Raw genomic sequence first — 20,076 nt, 5'->3', positions numbered from 1 at the left:
CATGAAAAAATAACATTTAAATAAATATTGCATGCATGCATACACACATGATTTTTAGTTGTATCTGTATGTGAGAAGAAATCATATGGAAGACTGGAAACAATTTTCTGTCTATGTGCTTCTACGTTCTTCTTATCTGTTCTAGAGTAGCATTAACCGAAAATCATCACTATATGAAGACTCAGCAGTGGTATGTATTCAGTGTGATACCTCTGTCCAAATAATTGTAAATAAATGCCTACATCAAAGTGTTTGCTGACTTAGGAAGCACTCAATGCCTGAATAGGTACAGACATTAGATATCTTATTTCTAGAGGTAAGCTTTCTTACTGGCCAGTTTTGAGGCAATTTATAAAATTGCTAATTTTGCTGTTTTTTTCCTGTGGATAAACAGAGCGCTTCAGTCTTCAGGTGTTGTCAATCTCATTTACAAGCACTAAAGATAAATTTTGACTTACCTCTGATAATTTAGTTTCTATGACTCTTTCCATATTATTCCAGACAATAGGGCTATGCTTTCCACAAGAAGAAGAGTATATACAGAGACCCAATCAGATTTTGTCATCCCTAAGGCAGGGGATTGATGACCAAGATATCAGAAGGAGAGTCTTTCAACAGCAGTAGTATCTGAACGATGTATAAGGAAACAACTGGAACAAATAATTTTTAGGAAAAAAATGTGAGGTACTAATAAACATCACCATCTGACCTCTCACAATAGTGTAATATGAAATATGTTCATTAATTAAGGAGTTTCTAAAAGAGTGGGATGTCCAGAATAATGTGGAAGGAATTGAAGAATCACACACAACAGATCAGATAGATCAATACCTTACTACTTTTAATTCCTTTCCACATTACTCCAGACAATAGAGATGTTTAAAGCAGGTGTACAGAGAAGATGAATAGATTTAAAAACAACAAAAAAAAAAGGCAATTCAGCTTCAGCACAGAAGAGTGTCTGAAGAAAATGTATTTTAAAAGATGCATCAGCAGACAGCTGGACACTGGATATTTGTGTCCAGAAAATAAACAAAGCAAAGATCACATGTTAACCAGACAAATTATAATTGATTCAATGGCCTTTTCAGCCATAAAACTATGATGGAGAAAGTAAACCTAAATTGACTTTTAAACACATTAGCCTCCTGTAAGCACTCTTACATCGACCCAGATGTGAAGTGGAATTTCTGAGAGACAGTAAACCACAGTTGTATCTTTTAAATAAAACAAAGTCTGTGAGAGGCAAATCTTTGAAGAGGCTCACGTATTTTTATTTTGGGGGCGAGGGCAGGGAAGTGAAATAGTGCTCTTGCTTTGCAGAGAAAAGAAACACTATTATTAAAGTGAAAGAATAATACTAGTAGGACCTCAGCTTACAAACATTTACCTCTCCTTGGAAAACAAAAAAAGGATTTGCTGTATCATTCAGACACTGATGATGGAAGGGAAAAAACGTTTATGCAGTGTAGAAAAACAACATTTCAAAAATGTGATTATTAAATTGGGGTATATAAAACCACGAAGAAGATCCAGTTTGGTGAAAGACTGAACAGGTTGCCCAGAGAAGTGGTAGATGCAACATCCCTGGAAACATTCAAGGTCGGGTTGGGCAGGGCTTTGAGCAACCTGATCCAGCTGGAGATGGTCCCTGCTAATAGCAGGGGCATTGGACTAGATGACCTTTAAAGGTCCCTTCCAACCCAAACCTTTCTATGATTCTATGATCATTTTTACATTGATGGGAACAAAACAAAAATAAGGAACTTAAAAGAAACCACTCCCTCCCCAATTCCATAGTCTTATTTGCAGGGTAATTTATGGTAATGCCTTCCTTTGCTAAAAGGCTAGCTAACAACCAAGAACACCTGATACTTATGTGCTGTACTTCTATTAAGAATATATAAGATGTTTTCTGGTAAGATGATGACAGTTGTGTTAGGATAACTCTAAGATACTATAGGATTCTGAAGCAACTTAGGGGAGCTAACTAATACATAAAAATCAATACTGGACTAGATTAGCGTCATGGTACCTGTGACATTTTGCTGCTAAAGGTAAAAAGTGAAAAGCAGTTAACTATCCATAGATAAGACTTGACAGTTAGTATAGAATTTCATACCATTTAGGTCTATATAGTTATCATATTTTGCACTAGTTGAAACCAGGATAAAATAAGTAGATTAAGTAGAGGAAATAGCACTTGTGGACTCAATGGTTTTTGTTCCTTCAGACTTTTATACCATCTACTAGCTAAAAATCCCAAGATTTAGCATCCAAGATATTTCATATCTGATGAATCTGATGTCACATTTATCTAAGAAAATATTGTGACAATTCATACCACATTCTGAAAGAAAAACTGTCCAAGGAAGAGGACAGAGATCACATAATGTGAGATTGCTCTATTAAATCACTTGACTTTGCAGAGGTTCCACTACTCCAGCTGCATTATAACCATGCAAACATGGCCTGTTTCCTGTCTATATCCTGCTTCATAAAAGAGTTCACTTATAAATTATGATGTTCTGTAACTACTGTGTATATCGCCAGAATTCCATCTTAAAGTACCTACTTCGATGCTTCAAATGAATACACTTAGCAAAATTTTCCACTTCTGACATAAGAAGAGCAAGAAGAGACCTTCAGAGACTGGTAACTCATGAAAACAATTTCCTGTAACTTAGGAGATGACACATGCTTCTTATTTGTTGCATTGCAGCTTATGGGCAAACGTAGTGGAACAAAAAGTATTTCATTACATTTTCCCTTCTGGTCTTATGAAAAATGAGTTTAGGCTATGTCCTCTTTTTTTGTACTTAATAATAATTAAACTCTTAAAAATAAACCTGACTGGGTTATTAGCTGATGAAATACAGTCATGTTCCTAAGATCTATTCCACACACATTTTCATTAATGGCACCTAATATGATGTCATAGCTTGTTATCATGAGCTCCCTTACACTTCTGTTAAGTAACCCTCTATCTGCTTGAAAGAACACTGTAATTATAATCCTTCTAAACAACAAAATTCTATCTTTGGACTTACAACAAAAGATTGGGACTGGTCTACTTTCAATACTGGGAGTAGTTTAACTTTATTACAAAAATCCCCCCCCCCCCCCCCCCCCCCCCCATTTAAAGACACAGGAAAAAAGATGTCTTTTGTTAAGTTAAAAAAATTCTGTAGTCCCTAACAAAGCAAAAGCTGTGCCCTAGAAGGCAGGCTTTGAAGCCTTTGAGGGAGAAAATTCCCTTCTATTTGTGTTCTCCTGGGGCTACACACAATCTGGGCTTGCCAGGCACAGGTGTGTCAATGTAAAAAGGTAAGCAAAAAGGCACAAAGGCAAATGCATGAAAGCAAGGAAAAAATTTCTAGAACACTGGTAACCCCTGAATGTTTTAGATATAGCAACTCTTATTTTAGCAGGAAAAATACTAAGACAAAAGAGAGCGATCATCGTAGATACTGAAGAGCTTTTGAATAATGGCTGGGTTTTTACGCAAGATCAAGGGAAGAGTCCTATCAGTTGAACTTTACTACAGTTACACTACTTTCAATGTTGACATGATTTTTCTAAAGGAAAGCTGTTGTTTTCTGGTTTAAAAGATAAAACTACTCCAAGCAACATAAAATAAAGATAGATAAAAGATTTCTGTTCTTGAACACCAGGGTCATCTACATAGGGATTCACACTAGTAAATGAGTATATTCTGGTAGGGTACTGTGGTGATACACATTACATAGATACAGAAAGATTAATAAGTATTGCACTTTCTGTAAGCATAAGGTCGTGTGTTTTCACTATTGTAAAAATTTTAAGGTGTACTGAGCACTAAAATGCATTAGGAGCACAGGGAGTTTTAGGTCAGTAAGAGAACCTTAACGCCGTAATAGCTTCTATTTAATAGAAAGTTTATTTTTTGATGTGTTAACCATCAAATACAGGGATTGTCATGCTGAAAGGGAAATAATTGACTATGTTAAGCTGAATCAATGTTTTTCACTAAAAATTAGAAAAAGAATGTGAAGGTGAACAGGTTGGTTATTATACTGCTCAAACTTCTCTATAAGGAGAGTTTCTATTTTATTTAGGAGACAACTGAGAAATAAGTAGTGCCCATAATTTATCATTATTAGAAAATGAAACTTATCCATAGAGCATATGGATAACTTACTTAAACATGCAGATAAACAACTTTTTTACAAGAAATGAATAGCCCAGTTTAAACAAGACAGTATTGTTAACTTTCATATAACACATATGGGGTGATACTGTAAAGTTGAAGAAATAAAAGCTTGCAAGTGCTGTGTAGGGGACTGTCTAGTAATATGCCTTTAGGTAGGACTCTGAAGGGAAAAGAATTGCCAGGTAACAGATGTAGTTTGTGGTATAAAGACTGAAAAGGAAAATGAGAAGAAAGAGCTAAGGAGTGTGTTGAGAACAAAGCTTGAGACAAGTAGTAGAAATGAGACCTTCCACGGTATATAAATGAAATGGAATTACTCTGGGTATCCCTGAAAGCGAGAGGAATGGGAAGCTGAAAGTAACAAATGCTAATGAAAAGGCTATAAATTGGAAATGACAGTTGAGAGGAAAATAACCATGAGGGCAGACTGATATGGCAGAAGTTGACATGGATGAGGCAAAAGATACAGAGAAATATTATACTGATGAGGCTTAAGAAAGAAGCTTCTCTAAGTACTGCAAACAGAGCCAGAAACGAATGAAAAATTTTACATAGAAAAGGAAAGACCAGACCAGCACTGATGGAGGTTGAGCACATGAATGATGAGTGGGACTGCAGAACAGTGAATGGTAACAGGAAAGGAAGGACATGACATATTTGGGGAAAAATGCAGGATTTTTCTTCCAATTTGAACCTGAGGTTTCTTGGGAGACAGCTAGTAGTCTGAAATAAAGTACACTGTATCTGACTATATCCAGAAGAGTAGCTGAAACAGAAGAAATGGATAAAGTTGCTCAGTGAGAATATAAAGAAGAAAAATGAGAGAATCACAAAGAAAAGTGTAGGAAGTATCACTAAAAAAAGCAGTGGCTGAGGTACAGAAAAACTGAGAAACACAGAAAAAGTAAAGAAAGGAGCAATCTTTTTATTAAGGAAACAATAGTAGCTTAACTGAATGGATATTTTCCTTGAAAAGATGTATCGAGGTCTCTAGGTAATAAGATACTTGGATATTTCCAGGGTATTAGTGGTATCTGGAAGGGAATGGAAGCAGTTGGTATGTTTATGTTAGATTTACTTTTTATTGTAAAGAGCATATAAAAGCCAAACTGACGCAGACCTTGATGTAATTAGATCAGGAAATCTGAATTTTTGAAGAAGCATGGTACTGAGAGTAAGTTACTCATTTTGAAGAAAAAATATTAAAACTAACAAAATCTTTTGTTGTGGTCTCCTACTCTGGCAATGAAAGCACCAGAAAATTGATTGGGTCTTCATCTGTGCAGGCTGATTAAAGCATAACCCTATTGTCTGGAACAATATGGAAGGCAGCTAGAGGAAATAAAATCCACAGAAAATAAAACACATAGTCAAAAAATATACATACGTATCCAGCTATTGATGTCTTATGCAATAATTACAATGAAATATTAAAACACAGAAAAGAGTCACATGAAAGTCACACTAGTAAGATTTTGCTATTAAACAGCATAGCATTCTGGCAGAAATTACCTAAAAAACATAAGGGAGTATTGATGATGCTGTAGTAAGTCCTTACTCAATTGCTTTGACATACATTTCAATCCTGATAGCATTTTTATTTGATTTGCTTTGTCAAGCACAGAAGAATTATGCCAAAAATTGTATTCAAGTGGAAAATTCTTCGCTTTTTTCCAATTTTATTTTGCTCAAATGAGCATAAGCTCCTGTTGAGTAACATTTAGAGGAATTTAATACTCAGTATATGTATGCACAACAATGTTAAATTCCACTAGCAATTTAGCTTAACCATGTGCACAAAGTCTTTAGTGAAATTTTTGAGCTCTTGTTTTGCAGGCCAGGCTGTGTCAGAACAGAACTCTGCAGTACAACATGCATAATATTTTATAACTTCAAAGAAAAATTTCTTACCTCCAGCAACTAGCCCAGATTCTCCTAACTGAATTGCTACCCCAAAGCCACCAAGCTTTACTGGAGCTGAATTCTCTTTTGAGGCAAGCAGTACACAGTGTGGCTGAAAAGACAAAACCCCAGACAAATTATTATATTATTAGAGAAACACAATCTGCTTTTTAGAACTTATTTTCATAAATTTGCAAACAAAAGCTAGAATTTTGGGGTTTTTTTGGAAATAATTTCAGATATGTTTTTTTCCTGGCATAGACTCCTCTTTCTTCCTTGGCTTCCCTTTCATCTGTCCCAGGCACAGAAAAATCCGTTCAGGACTTAACAGAACTCACAAGGAACACAGAGTGAAATGATAATAAAATGGAGATAAAAATCAACACCTATAATTTCTTACCTGGTATTACTTTTTCTTTTTACTGTTCACGCATTAGCCTTACACTGTTTCAATTCTCCAGCAGAAATATCCTGCCTGTGATATACTTTGGGGGATCTTGTCCTTCACACAGTGAACATAAAACACTGTTTTGAGCCTTAATCACGGAATTAATTCACTGATCACTTTGCAACTGCAGGTAAGAAAAGGACCCTCCCTGTGATGTTTCTAATAAATATTCCAGTGAGGGAAGAAATTGTTTAGGTTTCTAAACCAGATTCCAAGCACAGTCATTCATACCTTTGATTTTCCAGTCTTTCCACTAATAAGAGTGAGGTGTAACATATAAAAATGGAATAATAGACAACTATTTGGATGGATTCTGACTGGTGCAGGAGGAAGCAACATACAGACAAAATCTATTAGAACGCAATTTAGTATTTAATACACATAGCCAAACTACTGCATTTAATATAGAACAACTTCCTGCATTTATTCAAAGCCTCCCTTTGCAGTCAACCATATTATCTAAAAGGAAGAATGTCAAATTTGTATACTGCTTCTTAAAAATACATTACGGCTTAAATTACAATACTAGGAACTCAAAATAGTGCAAAGGAGCTAAAACAAGCTCAATCTGACTACCTGTAAAGTCATCCATCTGTAACAACAAACATTTTCATTTTATAAGTTTCAATTGTATGAGAACAAGCACCTTCCAGTAAGAATGCATGTTTATAATTCTAACTGAAATCTGCACAATTCCATAAAAGCTGATTCCTAAGCAGATGATATATTAAGAAAATTAACATGGAAATTCTCATTTCAAATGCTAAGGAGAATACTAAGCCAAGACAATGTTCTTGGGATGACTGTTAAATTTAGGCTATCTTATATGAGGACTTCTACAATCCATTTTTAAATTTGCAATTTATAAATGTATTTTTCAATCCCTTACATCCTATTTAAAATAGTATTACCAGCTGGTATTATCTCTGCATATTGTATTTTACTTCTGTCTTATTGAAATTGTTAAGCTGCACACTTTGGGCACTTTCATATTCTCCCATCGCTGTCATTTTGAGGGAAAAAGATCAACCTCAAATTTCTAATCTCAGGCAAGGAGGTAGGTAGATGGGAGAACTACACCAACATAAGCAAAAGGTATCATTTCACTGTGGTGTTGATTTATCTTTACCCTACATTTGAAAAAGTGATACTATTTCCCTAACAGTATTAAAAAGAACACAGGTAACATAACTATTATCAAAAATTGTCATCAAAAAAGGAAGTCACTGACACTGCTCACCAGAAACAAAGTTTCTGAGAAAAAACCCCAAATATCCAATTCAGCGTGAAACTCAGTGAAAGTTTTATTATAGAACCTCTTCCAGCAAAGCACAAACTAACAGCAAAATTGATTTTTTCAATAAACTGAGTTTTGCTATTTAAAAATGTATTTTAAAAAAACAGTTGCAACACTAGTTAAACTTCCTCTTGTTGCTAATTGTACCGTGTCAGCTGATTCTCATCGCTTTCATAGAGAAGCTGGTGCTTTAGCTTTCTAATAAGAGGACTTGCATGTTAGTCCTCTCTGTCTTCACCAGCTGTTTTGAAAACTAGCAGAAGTTCTTAACATATAAATGGTAAGTGGTTGCTTTTATACCTAAGCTATAGTAAAACAAATTTCTATTAAAATTTCTCTTAACTGCAAAGATACTACTGACTGTCAAACCCTTTCTTAAATATACCTAAGTTTAAGTATGCCTGCTTGCTTACAGATGACAAAACTTATGATAGCAAAAAGTTATGTTTCTAGTGTATCTCTGCAGTGGAATTGATTTCTCTCTCTCTCTCTCTCATATTGACCTAAAACTTGTCACTACTTATGCAAGTCATGATGTCAAGCATTTTTATAGAAAAGCAACATAAACAAGAGATTACAGTAGTAGACAGGTTTCAAGATATATTTGAAAGCATCACATTCTTTAATCAAACTTTCAAAATTACCTCTTGCCCATAAAATATGAAATGGCAAATATGAAAACAGAAATATTTTTGAAACTGCTCATATACTGTACAAATTTAATGCAATTGTAAGGTCAGCCAATTCAGATTTATATGTACATTAGGTCTTACTCAGAACTTTACTTAAAGTGCTGCCATTTTCACTGCTGTAGCCATACCACACATTTAAATGAAAATTTGCATTTTTAAGACCTAGCACGCAAATGAAAAACTAAAGTTATGTATATGTCAGTGTGTTGTTGTTGTTTTACTGTTGGACAACCAAGTTCAGAGTACCAAAACCAATTCTGAAGTTTTTGTGATATTAGGGGAAAAAACCTTGCCCCTTTAAAAAAAAATTCTAAATAAATTTATGTACAGACTCTTTCATCGCTATGAAACACAAATCAAGGACAAAAGTTGTATCATTACTTAACCATCTTAACCATCTCTCTAAACAGTTCATTGCGATTCTGCTTTCCTAACCACACACTTTTTTGGTTTTCCTTCTTTGGTCAAAGCTGACTTTTATTTTCCAGATTGTAACTTCTTAGTCAAAAATAAGCTTAGTGAAATTAAAAACTTTTAAATGAAACAATGAAAACAAGGAAGATGTGAAAACAGCCTGTTACTGCATTAATGTAGTTTCCAGCTAATATTGGTTTCTTTGCATAATATTGATTTGTGAATAGGCAAGAAAAGGAAAAAAATACTTAAGTTTACATGAAGATATAAATTATTAAAACCAAACTACTGCAATAGTACTGACTCACAGTGTTACTTATAACAGATTACATAGCTAGATAAATATTAATTAACAATTGCTTTTCTAATTGAAAACTAGTGATTTACATGTGAGAGATCCTGGGTACTTATTTAAAATTAATACTGATGAGTTTAGAATTGTTTGGATATATTACTATGTAGTTTGTATCAACACTGAGAATACTTCACTTAGCTATACTTACCTGTTCTTGCATCTTAATTAAAAAGTCTTCTGTGTTAGAAAGGCTAATCCTACCATCTGAACTTAAAAAGTATTTGTACTTATAGATAAAACAAAAAATTTTAAAAAATTTCTGAAGTTTGCAGCAAAACATAATAGTTGATTTTTAAAACAACACAAGACAGTAATAAAAGTGTAATTACTGAAATTGTTATCTGTGTGAGTACTCTGTACCATCTGTTCTTGCCTACTTCATGTGAAGAAAAACAGGGAACCGATTATTTTAGACTTACAATGTATCATGATATCTGGCTGAAAGTCTTACTCAGCTACAGCGATACTTTGATGCATTTACATTTTTTTATAGTTATCGCCTTTTATGTTTATATCCCACAAGACTGTACACAATAAAGTGAGCAAATGTGAAAACGATCCAGTGGCGATTTAATTCTTAAAATGTCTCTTTACATCCCTACAGAACAGCTAAAAAATCCTCAGAAATGATGGCTGCAGCTTCAGCTGATTTACTGACCCTTATTCCACACAAGGAAGTCTTCTGGAGTAACCAAACTAACCCAGTCATAAATGCCTCAGAAATTCAAAACAATGCCAGTTGTCCCTTAGATGACAACTCACTGTCACTTGCTTTGATAGTTTTTTACTCTATTATTTTTGTCGTTGGATTGGTTGGAAATATTATAGCCCTGTTTGCTTTCCTGTGCATTCATCAGAAAAGGAATTCTATCCAAGTTTACTTGCTAAACGTAGCTGTTGCAGACCTTCTGCTGATCTTCTGTCTTCCCTTCCGAATACTCTATCATGTTACCAAAAACACCTGGATGTTTGGACTAATTTTATGCAAGATTGTAGGAACTCTATTTTATATGAACATGTATATTAGCATAGTACTGTTGGGACTAATTAGTCTAGATCGTTATATAAAAATAAATAAGTCTGTGAAGCGTCCTAAAATGTTAACTACTACACGAAGCATACGTATTTGTTGCACAGTGTGGGCACTTGCACTAACAGGATTTATAATAGTTGTTGCACCATCTTTCTTTAAGAGTGGGGATAGCAATTCTACTATGTGCTTTCATTACCGAAATAAACAAAATGCAAAGACAGAAGCAATTTTAAATTACATTACTGTAATAATTTTTTGGATAGTTTTTTTCCTTTTGATACTCTCGTATGTTAAAATTGCCAAGAACCTTCTGAAAATTTCAAGGAAAAGAGCAAATTTTCCCAATGCAGGAAAATATACCCAGACAGCAAGGAATTCCTTCATTGTGCTTATTATTTTCACCATCTGTTTTGTTCCTTACCACATGTTCCGGTTTGCCTACATTACATCACAGTTACAAAACCCATCTTGTTATTGGAAGGAAATCATTCACAAATGCAATGAGGTGATGCTCATATTTTCATCTTTTAACAGCTGCTTAGACCCAGTTATGTATTTCCTAATGTCCAGAAGTGTCCGTAAGACTGTACTCCAACTTATTTGCAGAAAAATTCACAGAGATTCAGGCCTAACTCTGGAAAGCACTTCAGAAATAAAACTTGGACAATATACACAAGAACGATTATCTACTACCACTCCCCACTCAAGTTCTTTAAAGAAGAAGTCTTTGATTTGATTATCTGAATGGATACTGGTTTCTCTCTGTCACTCCAGGACATCAATTTAAGATTACCAAATGCTATACTGTATAGCTACTAATCCTGCCTCTTTCTTCCTGTTAAAAAATGAGAAGTCTTACTTCTGTTTGTGAAATGAGAAGTTACTTTTCAGAAGTATTTTGCTCTTGTTTATCTGAGAAAATGAGATAGGAAGTCCTCAGACATCTGTTGGGCTAAACTAGAACACTAACTCTGTAAGGAGATCTCCACGAAGTGGCTTGAACCTGTATAAGGAATCTTGTATATAGACATTAATATTACCAACTTGCGTATGTAAATAATAGATGAATTATGTCCTATTCAAAAGAGCTATATAAAGCATTAAAGATTTTATGTACGTCTGTGTTTTAATAGGTTTCAGTGATAAGCATTTTAACTATATTTATAGAAGTATTTTTTCCAAGAAAATATTTCTGAATTTAGCAACATATATGGCTTAAAAATGAGGTGAATAATACAACTGCCGTTAATTCAGTTATAATTACAGAAGGTACACTTGGTTTTATTAAACAGCAAAATTAAAATATGCAAGCCTCCTAAGCCCCTTATTATATTCTCAACATTTTAATGAATGTCAAGGTCAAACACCTGAGAAAAAGTAAGCAATGCATCTGGGAAATTAGAAATTAATGAAGGAAAGATGTCATACAGGTATTTTCAGTTACCCAAGATTTCCTTCAAACTATGACAAATTTGGTGACTGCAGCTACACAAAGTAGTTCAACAAGGAAAATAAACTCACAGAACTGAGCATAAAGAGCAGAATAGAAAAATTAGCTCTCATGAACACATAATGCATCAGCTCCGATCTTAGCTCAGGCTCAGCCACCGGTCCACTTACAGATTTCCAAAGCCATGCATTTCAGCTGCACACTTCCCCCCTGGCACAGGTGTCTTTTCACATGATTAAAATAATCTTGATAATTGCTGATGCTATGTAAATGGCAATGTAACAGCAATGTCTCACAGATACAACTATATTCTCAGACTAAAACCAAACAGGTTTATGTATTTAGGCACAATCAAAAATTTTAAACTGTAACATTGTTTAAAAAACCAGGGAGCTGAAGGTGGTTGTTTGACCCAAAGACGTCTAGAGGCAATTATACCAAGAACAATTTAAATGTCTGCCATGACAGGCCAGAAAGGTGAATGAATTAGACACTAGATGTTAAGCTCCATAAAATAAGGATTTACTATTGTGAACACATACAAGCAATATAGCTCAGGTAAGATGGTGTAAAGAAGTTGGTTTTAATATGACTACCAGTAACTCCTCTGATGGAACATGTGACTTTTTATGCCAACTCTGTGTCAAAATTTGTGGATTTTTACTAGTTATGTACAATATCCTGGTTTTACAGAAGCTACCCATAAAACTCTTACTGAACAAAGTAAACATAACACTTCATGTCTACTAGACATAAATCTACTTTCATTTTAATGTGATTTTACTTCATTCACTTTTGGTGAAACTGGGTATAAACATGTTAAAAAAAAATTACAATGACTAACCAGTGTATTTCATTTTTTTTTTAAACAAAAAAGGCTGTTTCTTAATCTTTAAGAGAGGGATTTCGACAAACATGTAATTTTCATAAAAATACAATGGTAACTACATTTTTTAACAGTTTCAACCTACAATTAAGACATTTGTACAATAATTTCTGATTGATTCTCACAATAATTGCATTATATTTTTTCATGATCTTTTATATATCATCTTGTCATCCTATTATATGTACGCTGAACCAAGAACTGTCTTGGCTCTGTGTTTGTACAGTGCAAGGTTCCTTGTCCTCTGCAATTCTTCTATGCAGTATAGTAGCTCACAGAATCACAGAATCATCTAGGTTGGAAAGGACCTTGAAGATCATCCAGTCCAACCATTAACCTAACACTGACAGTTCCCAACTACACCATATCCCTCAGTGCTAAGTCGACCCTACTCTTAAACACCTCCCTGGGCAGCCCATTCCAACACCTAACAACCCATTCTGTAAAGAAATGCTTCCTAATATCCAGTCTAAACCTTCCCTGGCGCAACTTGAGGCCATTCCCTCTTGTCCTATCGCTTGTTACTTGGTTAAAGAGACTCATCCCCAGCTCTCTGCAACCTCCTTTCAGGTAGTTGTAGAGGGCGATGAGGTCTCCCCTCAGCCTCCTCTTCTCCAGACTAAACAACCCCAGTTCCCTCAGCCGCTCCTCATATGACCTGTGCTCCAGACCCTTCACCAGCTTCGTTGCCCTTCTTTGGACACGCTCAAGTAATTCAATGTCCTTTTTGTAGTGAGGGGCCCAAAACTGAACACAGTAATCGAGGTGCGGCCTCACCAGTGCCGAGTACAGGGGTAAGATCACTTCCCTGTCCCTGCTGGCCACGCTATTGCTGATACAAGCCAGGATGCCATTGGCCTTCTTGGTCACCTGGACACACTGCTGGCTCATGTTCAGCCGGCTGTCAATCAACACCCCCAGGTCCCTCTCTGACTGACAGCTCTCCAGCCACTCCTCCCCAGGCCTGTAGCGCTGCTGGGGGTTGTTGTGGCCGAAGTGCAGCACCGGGCATTTGGCCTTATTGAAACTCCTACAGTTGGCCTTAGCCCATCGCTCCAGCCTGTGAAGGTCTCTCTGCAGAACCTCCCTATCCTTGAGCAGATCAACACTCCCACCCAACTTGGTGTCATCTGCAAACTTACTGAGGGTGCACTCGATCCCCTCCTCTAGATCATCAATAAAGATGTTAAACAGGAGTGGCCCCAAAACCGAGCCCTGGGGGACACCACTCGTGACCGGCCGCCAACCGGATTTAACTTCATTCACCACAACTCTTTGGGCCCGGCCATCCAGCCAGTTTTTTACCCAGCAAAGCGTGCGATCATACAAGCCTCGAGCAGCCAGTTTCTCCAGGAGAATGCTGTGGGAAACGGTGTCAAAGGCCTTACTAAAGTCAAGGTAGACAACATCCACAGCCTCTCCCTCATCCAGTAAGCAGGTTGCCCTGTTGTAGAAGGAGATCAGGTTTGTCAAGCAGGACCTGCCTTTCATAAACCCACGCTGACTGGGCCTGATCATCTGGTTGTCCTGCATGTGTTGTATGATGGTCCTCAGGATGAGCTGCTCCATCAGCTTCCCGGGCACTGACGTCAAGCTGACAGGCCTGTAATTTCCTGGATCATCTTTCTGACCCTTCTTATATATGGGCGTCACACGGGCCAATTTCCAATCTGTTGGGACCTCCCCGGTCAGCCAGGACTGCTGGTAAATGCTGGAAAGCGGCTTGGCGAGCACCCCAGCCAGCTCCTTCAGCACCCTCGGGTGTATCCTGTCCAGTGCCATAGACTTGTGTGTGTCTATGTGATGCAGCAGGTCACTGACTATCTCCTCCTGAATTGTGGGAGGGTCGTTCTCCCAGTCTCTGTCTTCCGGCTGAGGAGGCTGGATTCCCTCAGTACAACTGGTCTTGTTATTAAAGACTGAGGGAAAGAAGGCATTAAGCACCTCAGCCTTCTCCTCATCACTTGTTACCATGTTTCCTCCTGTGTCTAGTAGGGGATGGAGACTCTCTCTGGTCTTTCTTTTGCTGCTCACATAGAAACATTTCTTGTTGTCCTTGATTGCTGAAGCCAGATTAATTTCCAGCTGGGCTTTACACTTCTGATTTCCGCCCTGCATAGCCTCACAGCATCTTTGTAATCACTGTGAGTGGCTAGCCCCTTCTTCCAAAGGCTGTAAACTCTCCTTTTCTCCCTGAGTTGCAGCCAAAGCTCCCTGTTTAGCCAGGGTGGTCTTCTCTGTCACTGGCTTCTCTTACATCACCTGGGGACCACCTGCTCCTGAGCCATTAAGACTTCCTTCTTAAAGAGTGCCCAGCCTTCCTGGACCCCTATACCCTTCAGGACTGTCTCCCAAGGGATCCTTTCAAGCAGGTGCCTAAACAAGACAGTCAGCCCTTTGGATGTCCAGGATGTCAGTTCTGCTTAGCCCTCTCCTGGCCTCTCTAAGAATAGAGAACTGTATTATTTCATGATCGCTGTGCCCTAGTCATCCTCCAACTGCCACATCATCCATCAGTCCTTCTTTGTTCACAAAGAGGAGATCTACATAGTTACATCAATGCTGATAAACCTAGTGGAGTTTATAAACCATCATTTCATAAGATATATACATTATCTCATCATTCTTTGCCTGTATTTCTTCTGCTGTAACTGATTGATGACACTGATCACCAGGTTGGGGGGCATGGGGAACGTGGGACAGGATGGACATGAATGACACCCATGCAAACCTCGTGAAGTTCAACAAGACCAAGTGCAGGGTCCTGCACATGGGTTGGGGCAATCCCAAGCACAAATACAGGCTGGGAAATGAGTGGATTGAGAGCAGCCCTGCGGAGAAGGACTTGAGGGTATTAGTGGATGGAAAACTGACTATGAGCCAGCAATGTGCGCTCGCAGCCCAGAAAGCCAACTGTATTCTGGGCTGCATCAGGAGAAGTGTGACAATCAGGTCGAGGGAGTTGATTCTCCCCCTCTACTCTGCTCTTGTGAGACCCCACCTGCAGGGCTGTATCCAGCTCTGGGGTCCCCAGTGTAAGAAGGACATGGACCTGCTCGAGCGGGTCCAGAGGAGGCCACAAAGATGATCAGGGGGCTTAAAGCACCTCCCTTATGAGGACAGGCTGAGAGAGTCGGGGTTGTTCAACATGGAGAAGAAAAGGCTCCAGGGAGACCTTGAGACCTTATAGCAGCCTTCCAGTACTTAAAGGGGGCCTACAGGAAAGATGGGGAGGGACTCTTTATCAGGGAGTGTAGTGATAGGACAAGGGGTAATGGTTTTAAACTGAAAGAGGGTAGATTCAGGTTAGATATAAGGCAGAAATTCTTTACTGTGATGGTGGTGAGGCACTGGAATAGGTTGCCCAGAGAATTGTGGATGTCCCCTCGCTGGAAGTGTTCAAGGCCAGGTTGGACGGGGCTTTGAGCAACCTGGTCTAGTGAAAGGTGTTCCCACACATGGCAGGTGGGTTGGAACTAGATTATCTTTAAGGTCCCTTCCAACCCAAACCATCCTATGATTCTGTGACACGGTATGGCTGGAACAAAGTTTGAATTCTAAAATTCTTTTGAAGAAAATGTTCAGTTTAAACCAGAATTTTCATTTACAAGTATTGCAATTTATGGACACTGCACAATTTCAAAAATAGACTCAGATCTCTTCAGAAGATCAAGTAATAGTACAGGGCTTCAATGCTACAAATGAAGTTGACTTCTAAAGCCAAAGTCAAATAGAAATGAGTTCCACAGGACAAAAAAAGACCACCTTATTATTCTGGACATACTTTTGTAAATTAAGTAACATTTACTTGGTTACTACAATATTATTTTGTGAGCAACTAAATACATAAAAGGACAACAAGAAAACAGTCATGCAATACAAGTTCAAGATTCTAGTTCATCATATGAATAGTATTATGTGGACTTTCTTGTTTTTAATAATTTTAACAGTGAAATCTAGTCAGTATTTTCTTCAAGAGGAAAGTCTTAAACACCCAAACCTATTTGCATTGATCAGCTGTGTTCTACATGACAGCAATTCTTTGCAGATTGTAAAGAATGAGCACCAAGACATGTACAGTATCAGCAGACAAGGTTTCAGAACAAAACATTTTAGAAGAAATATCAAAGAGTAACACTTGCCCAGGAGTACATGCTGCACATTAAATGTTTCAAAAGCATTACAATACAGGATAATCTATTGCTTAAACCAGCCTCTGCACACAAGCAGCAAATATAACCCAAATCTTTTAAACAGATTTCAGGAGCTACACTATAATGTTTGTATTAGGCAAATCCATAGCACCTGTAAAGACAAATGAAATTGGGCAAGCTTGATTGTATAAGGTACCCTAGGGAAAAGCAAATAGATTTGTTTGAGGGAAGTCAAGTACCAGAAAAATCAATCACAGAGGAGCTTTCTGTAAGAGCTGAGAAGAACTGGGATAAAGGTGATATGGTGTAGTTGGAATTCAGCAATGTCACATACTAAAGGCTCTAACAAACCCTAGGATGTTAGATGTTGATTCTTGTTTTAGAACTGGTTAAAAATCGGAAAGGCAGCTTAAAAATACATAGTCTTTTTTCTTTGTGACATTTCCCAAGAATCTGCAAATAGATAAATTTACAAACGTTGTTTAACACTACAATCTGGAATGAGTGAAAGTAAGGAAATGACAAAGTTTTCAAACAACACACACTTTTTCAGGGTAGTGAAACCTAAAAAAAGTTCAAGATATAACTCTGTTCAGCATCAGTAAAAGAGCAAACAGATTGTTATTAAAATTCAGAAAAAAACCCCTGAGAAGTCAGCATTGTGCTATTGTATAACTTATATGATACAGATTCTATACAGACTACCTTAAATAAATCAACTCTTCAACTCAAAAAGGAAAATCTGAAAGGAAGCACAAATCTGTGACAGCAGGTATGGTGCAGAAGGGAACAGGTATGACTATATGATCTTTGTCAGAGTGTGACACTAAGGGAGCAGCAGTTAGAACAAAAAAAGAACCCCAGAAAGCAACCAGACAAGTGAAAATAGTTATGGATTTCCACAATGATGTAAATCAGTGCTTCAAGATGTTAAAGGCCAGATATATCAACTGGCTCAGAAAGGGATCTGAAACTAGGCAGCACTGTCATGTAGGAAACAATTACTACTGACCAAAAACCAAAAGCAGGTATCTTTACTATTTTTAAAAAATATTTAATTCTTACATTTTTTTTCTGCCATACATTTTCCCAAATTTGAGAGTAAAACACCAGGCTCTGCAAGACAATGTTACTGAAGAGCAAACAGTCCTGAAGCATCTTGGGAGGTCTGCTGAAAGTTACACTGTGACATGTCAAATGACCATATAATTATTCACTTTAATAGTGTCTCTTACTTGTCATCTTAGCAGTGCTTCCTAAGCACTACCAGGGCCAACTACAGCAAGTAGTTGAGTTTTCAGATGAATTTCAACATGTAAATCATTCTATTTTTTCTTCTTTCTCTAAGTAGAGGCTAACTCAATGCACATCTCTACATAACCCTCATGAACCTCATTTTCCTTCTTATTCAAATCTAGAACACATCCTCAAATTTCAGTTGGTCTATCAAAATGTCATTTTCTCGCTATGTAAAAAGAAGCGCATATTCTTCACTGGAATAAACTCTAGTTACAAAATGCATATAAAATATACACACTGGCTAGTCACTTCTATACCTTTTAGACTTGACAAATACATTAACAGCTACATTGTCACACATACATTCCTTAAAATGAATAGAAAACATAAGTCAAGAAACAAAACTGTTTACCAGATACAAGTTTACAACTTGAATCATAAATATATCAAAGTGTACCTGGTTTGAGTAAACAGCTGTACACTGCTTTTGGCTGGGATAGAGTTAAATTTCTTCACGGTAGCTAGTATGGGGCTATGTTTTGGGTTTGTGATGAAAACAGTGTTGATAACACAGGGAGGTTTTAGTTATCAGGGAACAGTGCTTGCACAGCATCAAGGCCTTTTCTTCTCACCCCACCCCATCAGCAAGCAGGCTGGGGGTGCACAAGAATTTGGGAGGGGACACAGGTGGGACAGCTGACCCCAACTGACCAAAGGGATATCCCACACCATATGACCTCGTGCTCAGCAATAAAAGCCGGGGAGGCAGTTTGCCAGGCCTGCCATTTCTCAGGAACTGGCTGGGCATCTGTCAGCTGGGGATGAGCAATTGGGGTTTTTTGTATCACTTGTTTTTCTTGTTTTTTTCTTACACCCCCCCCCCCCCTTTTTTTTTTCTCCTTTTTTCTTTTTCTTTTCTTTAAACTCTCTTTATCTTACACCATGAGTTTTCTCACTTTTACCCTACCAATTCTCACTCCCTACCTACTGGAGGGGGAGTAAGCAAGCAGCTGCTTGTGGCTTGGCTGTCTCCTGGGATTAAACCACAACCACCCTTTTTGACACCCAATGTGGGGCTCAAATGGTTCGAGATAACAACAGGTTTGACCAGAGCCTGTTAGAGGGAGCAGAAGGAAGCATCAGAAGCAGAAGCCTGTTCTGCAGCAGAGCAGCCACAAGAACAGGAGGGGGAAGAAACAGAAATTATAAACAAGCTTTTGCACTTTTACCCTTGCGATTCTCTTCCCCATCCCACAGAGAGTGAGAATAATTGGGGGGCAGGGATGAAGCTGGAAAAAGCCTTAGCATTCAAACTGCACAGTTAGAGTGGAAAGTGTAGAAATAAGAACATGAATGGCAGAGAAACAGTTAATTGTGTATCGTAGTACTGCAAAGTGAGAAACAAAATAAGGAGAAAAAAAAGCTAGGATTTACTTATAAACCTATGTTTTAACAAGTTAAATCAATTATTTAAAATATACCGCAATAATAATATCTTCTGGTACACGCTACCTGTAAAAGTTACCTTGCTTTTGTCTGTAAATGGCCTGTGAGTTCTGGTTCCTTTAAGTCTGTATACAGAGAGGGGTACTACACCTTTGCACTTAATACAAAGCAAGGCCAGCTTCTTCATAGAACTCTCAAATCACAGACATAAATAACTGTGCTTTAAAAAGAAGAATATACTTTCTACTGCTTCCACAAAAATTCTCACTAGATAAAGATGTTAAGCATGGTTAACAACAAATTAAATCTGATGAAAGGACAGGATCATTTTTGGCAGGGGGTATAGAAATGTTCTTTATCAGCAAGGAATTAATTTTGCAGCCAGAACTCCCCAGGCTTCAGCCAACAGAATCTACCATTTAAGCATCAGTTTTGCTTTTACCGCCACGTTTTAGGTTTTTAATTTTGCTTTGTATTTTGCATTTTCACAGAAGCTTAAGAGGAACCTGGAAAAGCCAAAGACCTGTTATACACAAACATATTTAACTTCAAAAAAACCCAAATCATA

At 37.4% G+C, this 20,076-nt stretch overlaps 2 protein-coding genes across 18 annotated transcripts in view; one reads left to right on the top strand and one right to left on the bottom strand.

Moving 5' to 3' along the window:
- The window catches only part of CASK (calcium/calmodulin dependent serine protein kinase), a 225,864-nt gene that overhangs the window by 89,773 nt on the left and 116,015 nt on the right, over positions 1-20,076 (bottom strand). For 16 of the 17 annotated variants that reach the window (XM_074814527.1, XM_074814528.1, XM_074814532.1 and 13 more), the window contains exon 6: positions 6,104-6,206. In XM_074814527.1, coding sequence (XP_074670628.1) covers positions 6,104-6,206 — 103 coding nt within the window. Of the gene's footprint in view, positions 1-458; positions 649-6,103; positions 6,207-20,076 lie in introns of those variants that run through there. The other variant, XM_074814545.1, reaches the window with a different exon arrangement.
- On the top strand, positions 8,031-11,463 carry GPR34 (G protein-coupled receptor 34). The gene is made up of 2 exons (XM_074814516.1): positions 8,031-8,119; positions 9,905-11,463. Exon 2 carries the CDS (start codon positions 9,927-9,929, stop codon positions 11,067-11,069), a length of 1,143 nt encoding a protein of 380 aa, XP_074670617.1. The 5' UTR covers positions 8,031-8,119; positions 9,905-9,926; the 3' UTR covers positions 11,070-11,463.

This window comes from Strix aluco, chromosome 2 (assembly GCF_031877795.1).
Source record: "Strix aluco isolate bStrAlu1 chromosome 2, bStrAlu1.hap1, whole genome shotgun sequence".
NCBI classification, from domain to species: Eukaryota; Metazoa; Chordata; class Aves; order Strigiformes; family Strigidae; genus Strix; species Strix aluco.
This window is presented reverse-complemented; position numbering and strand designations above follow the sequence as displayed.

Excerpts from the sequence above, each read along its gene's own strand:
- GPR34 (XM_074814516.1), top strand. The coding sequence starts at position 9,927 with ATGATGGCTGCAGCTTCAGCTGATTTACTGACCCTTATTCCACACAAG.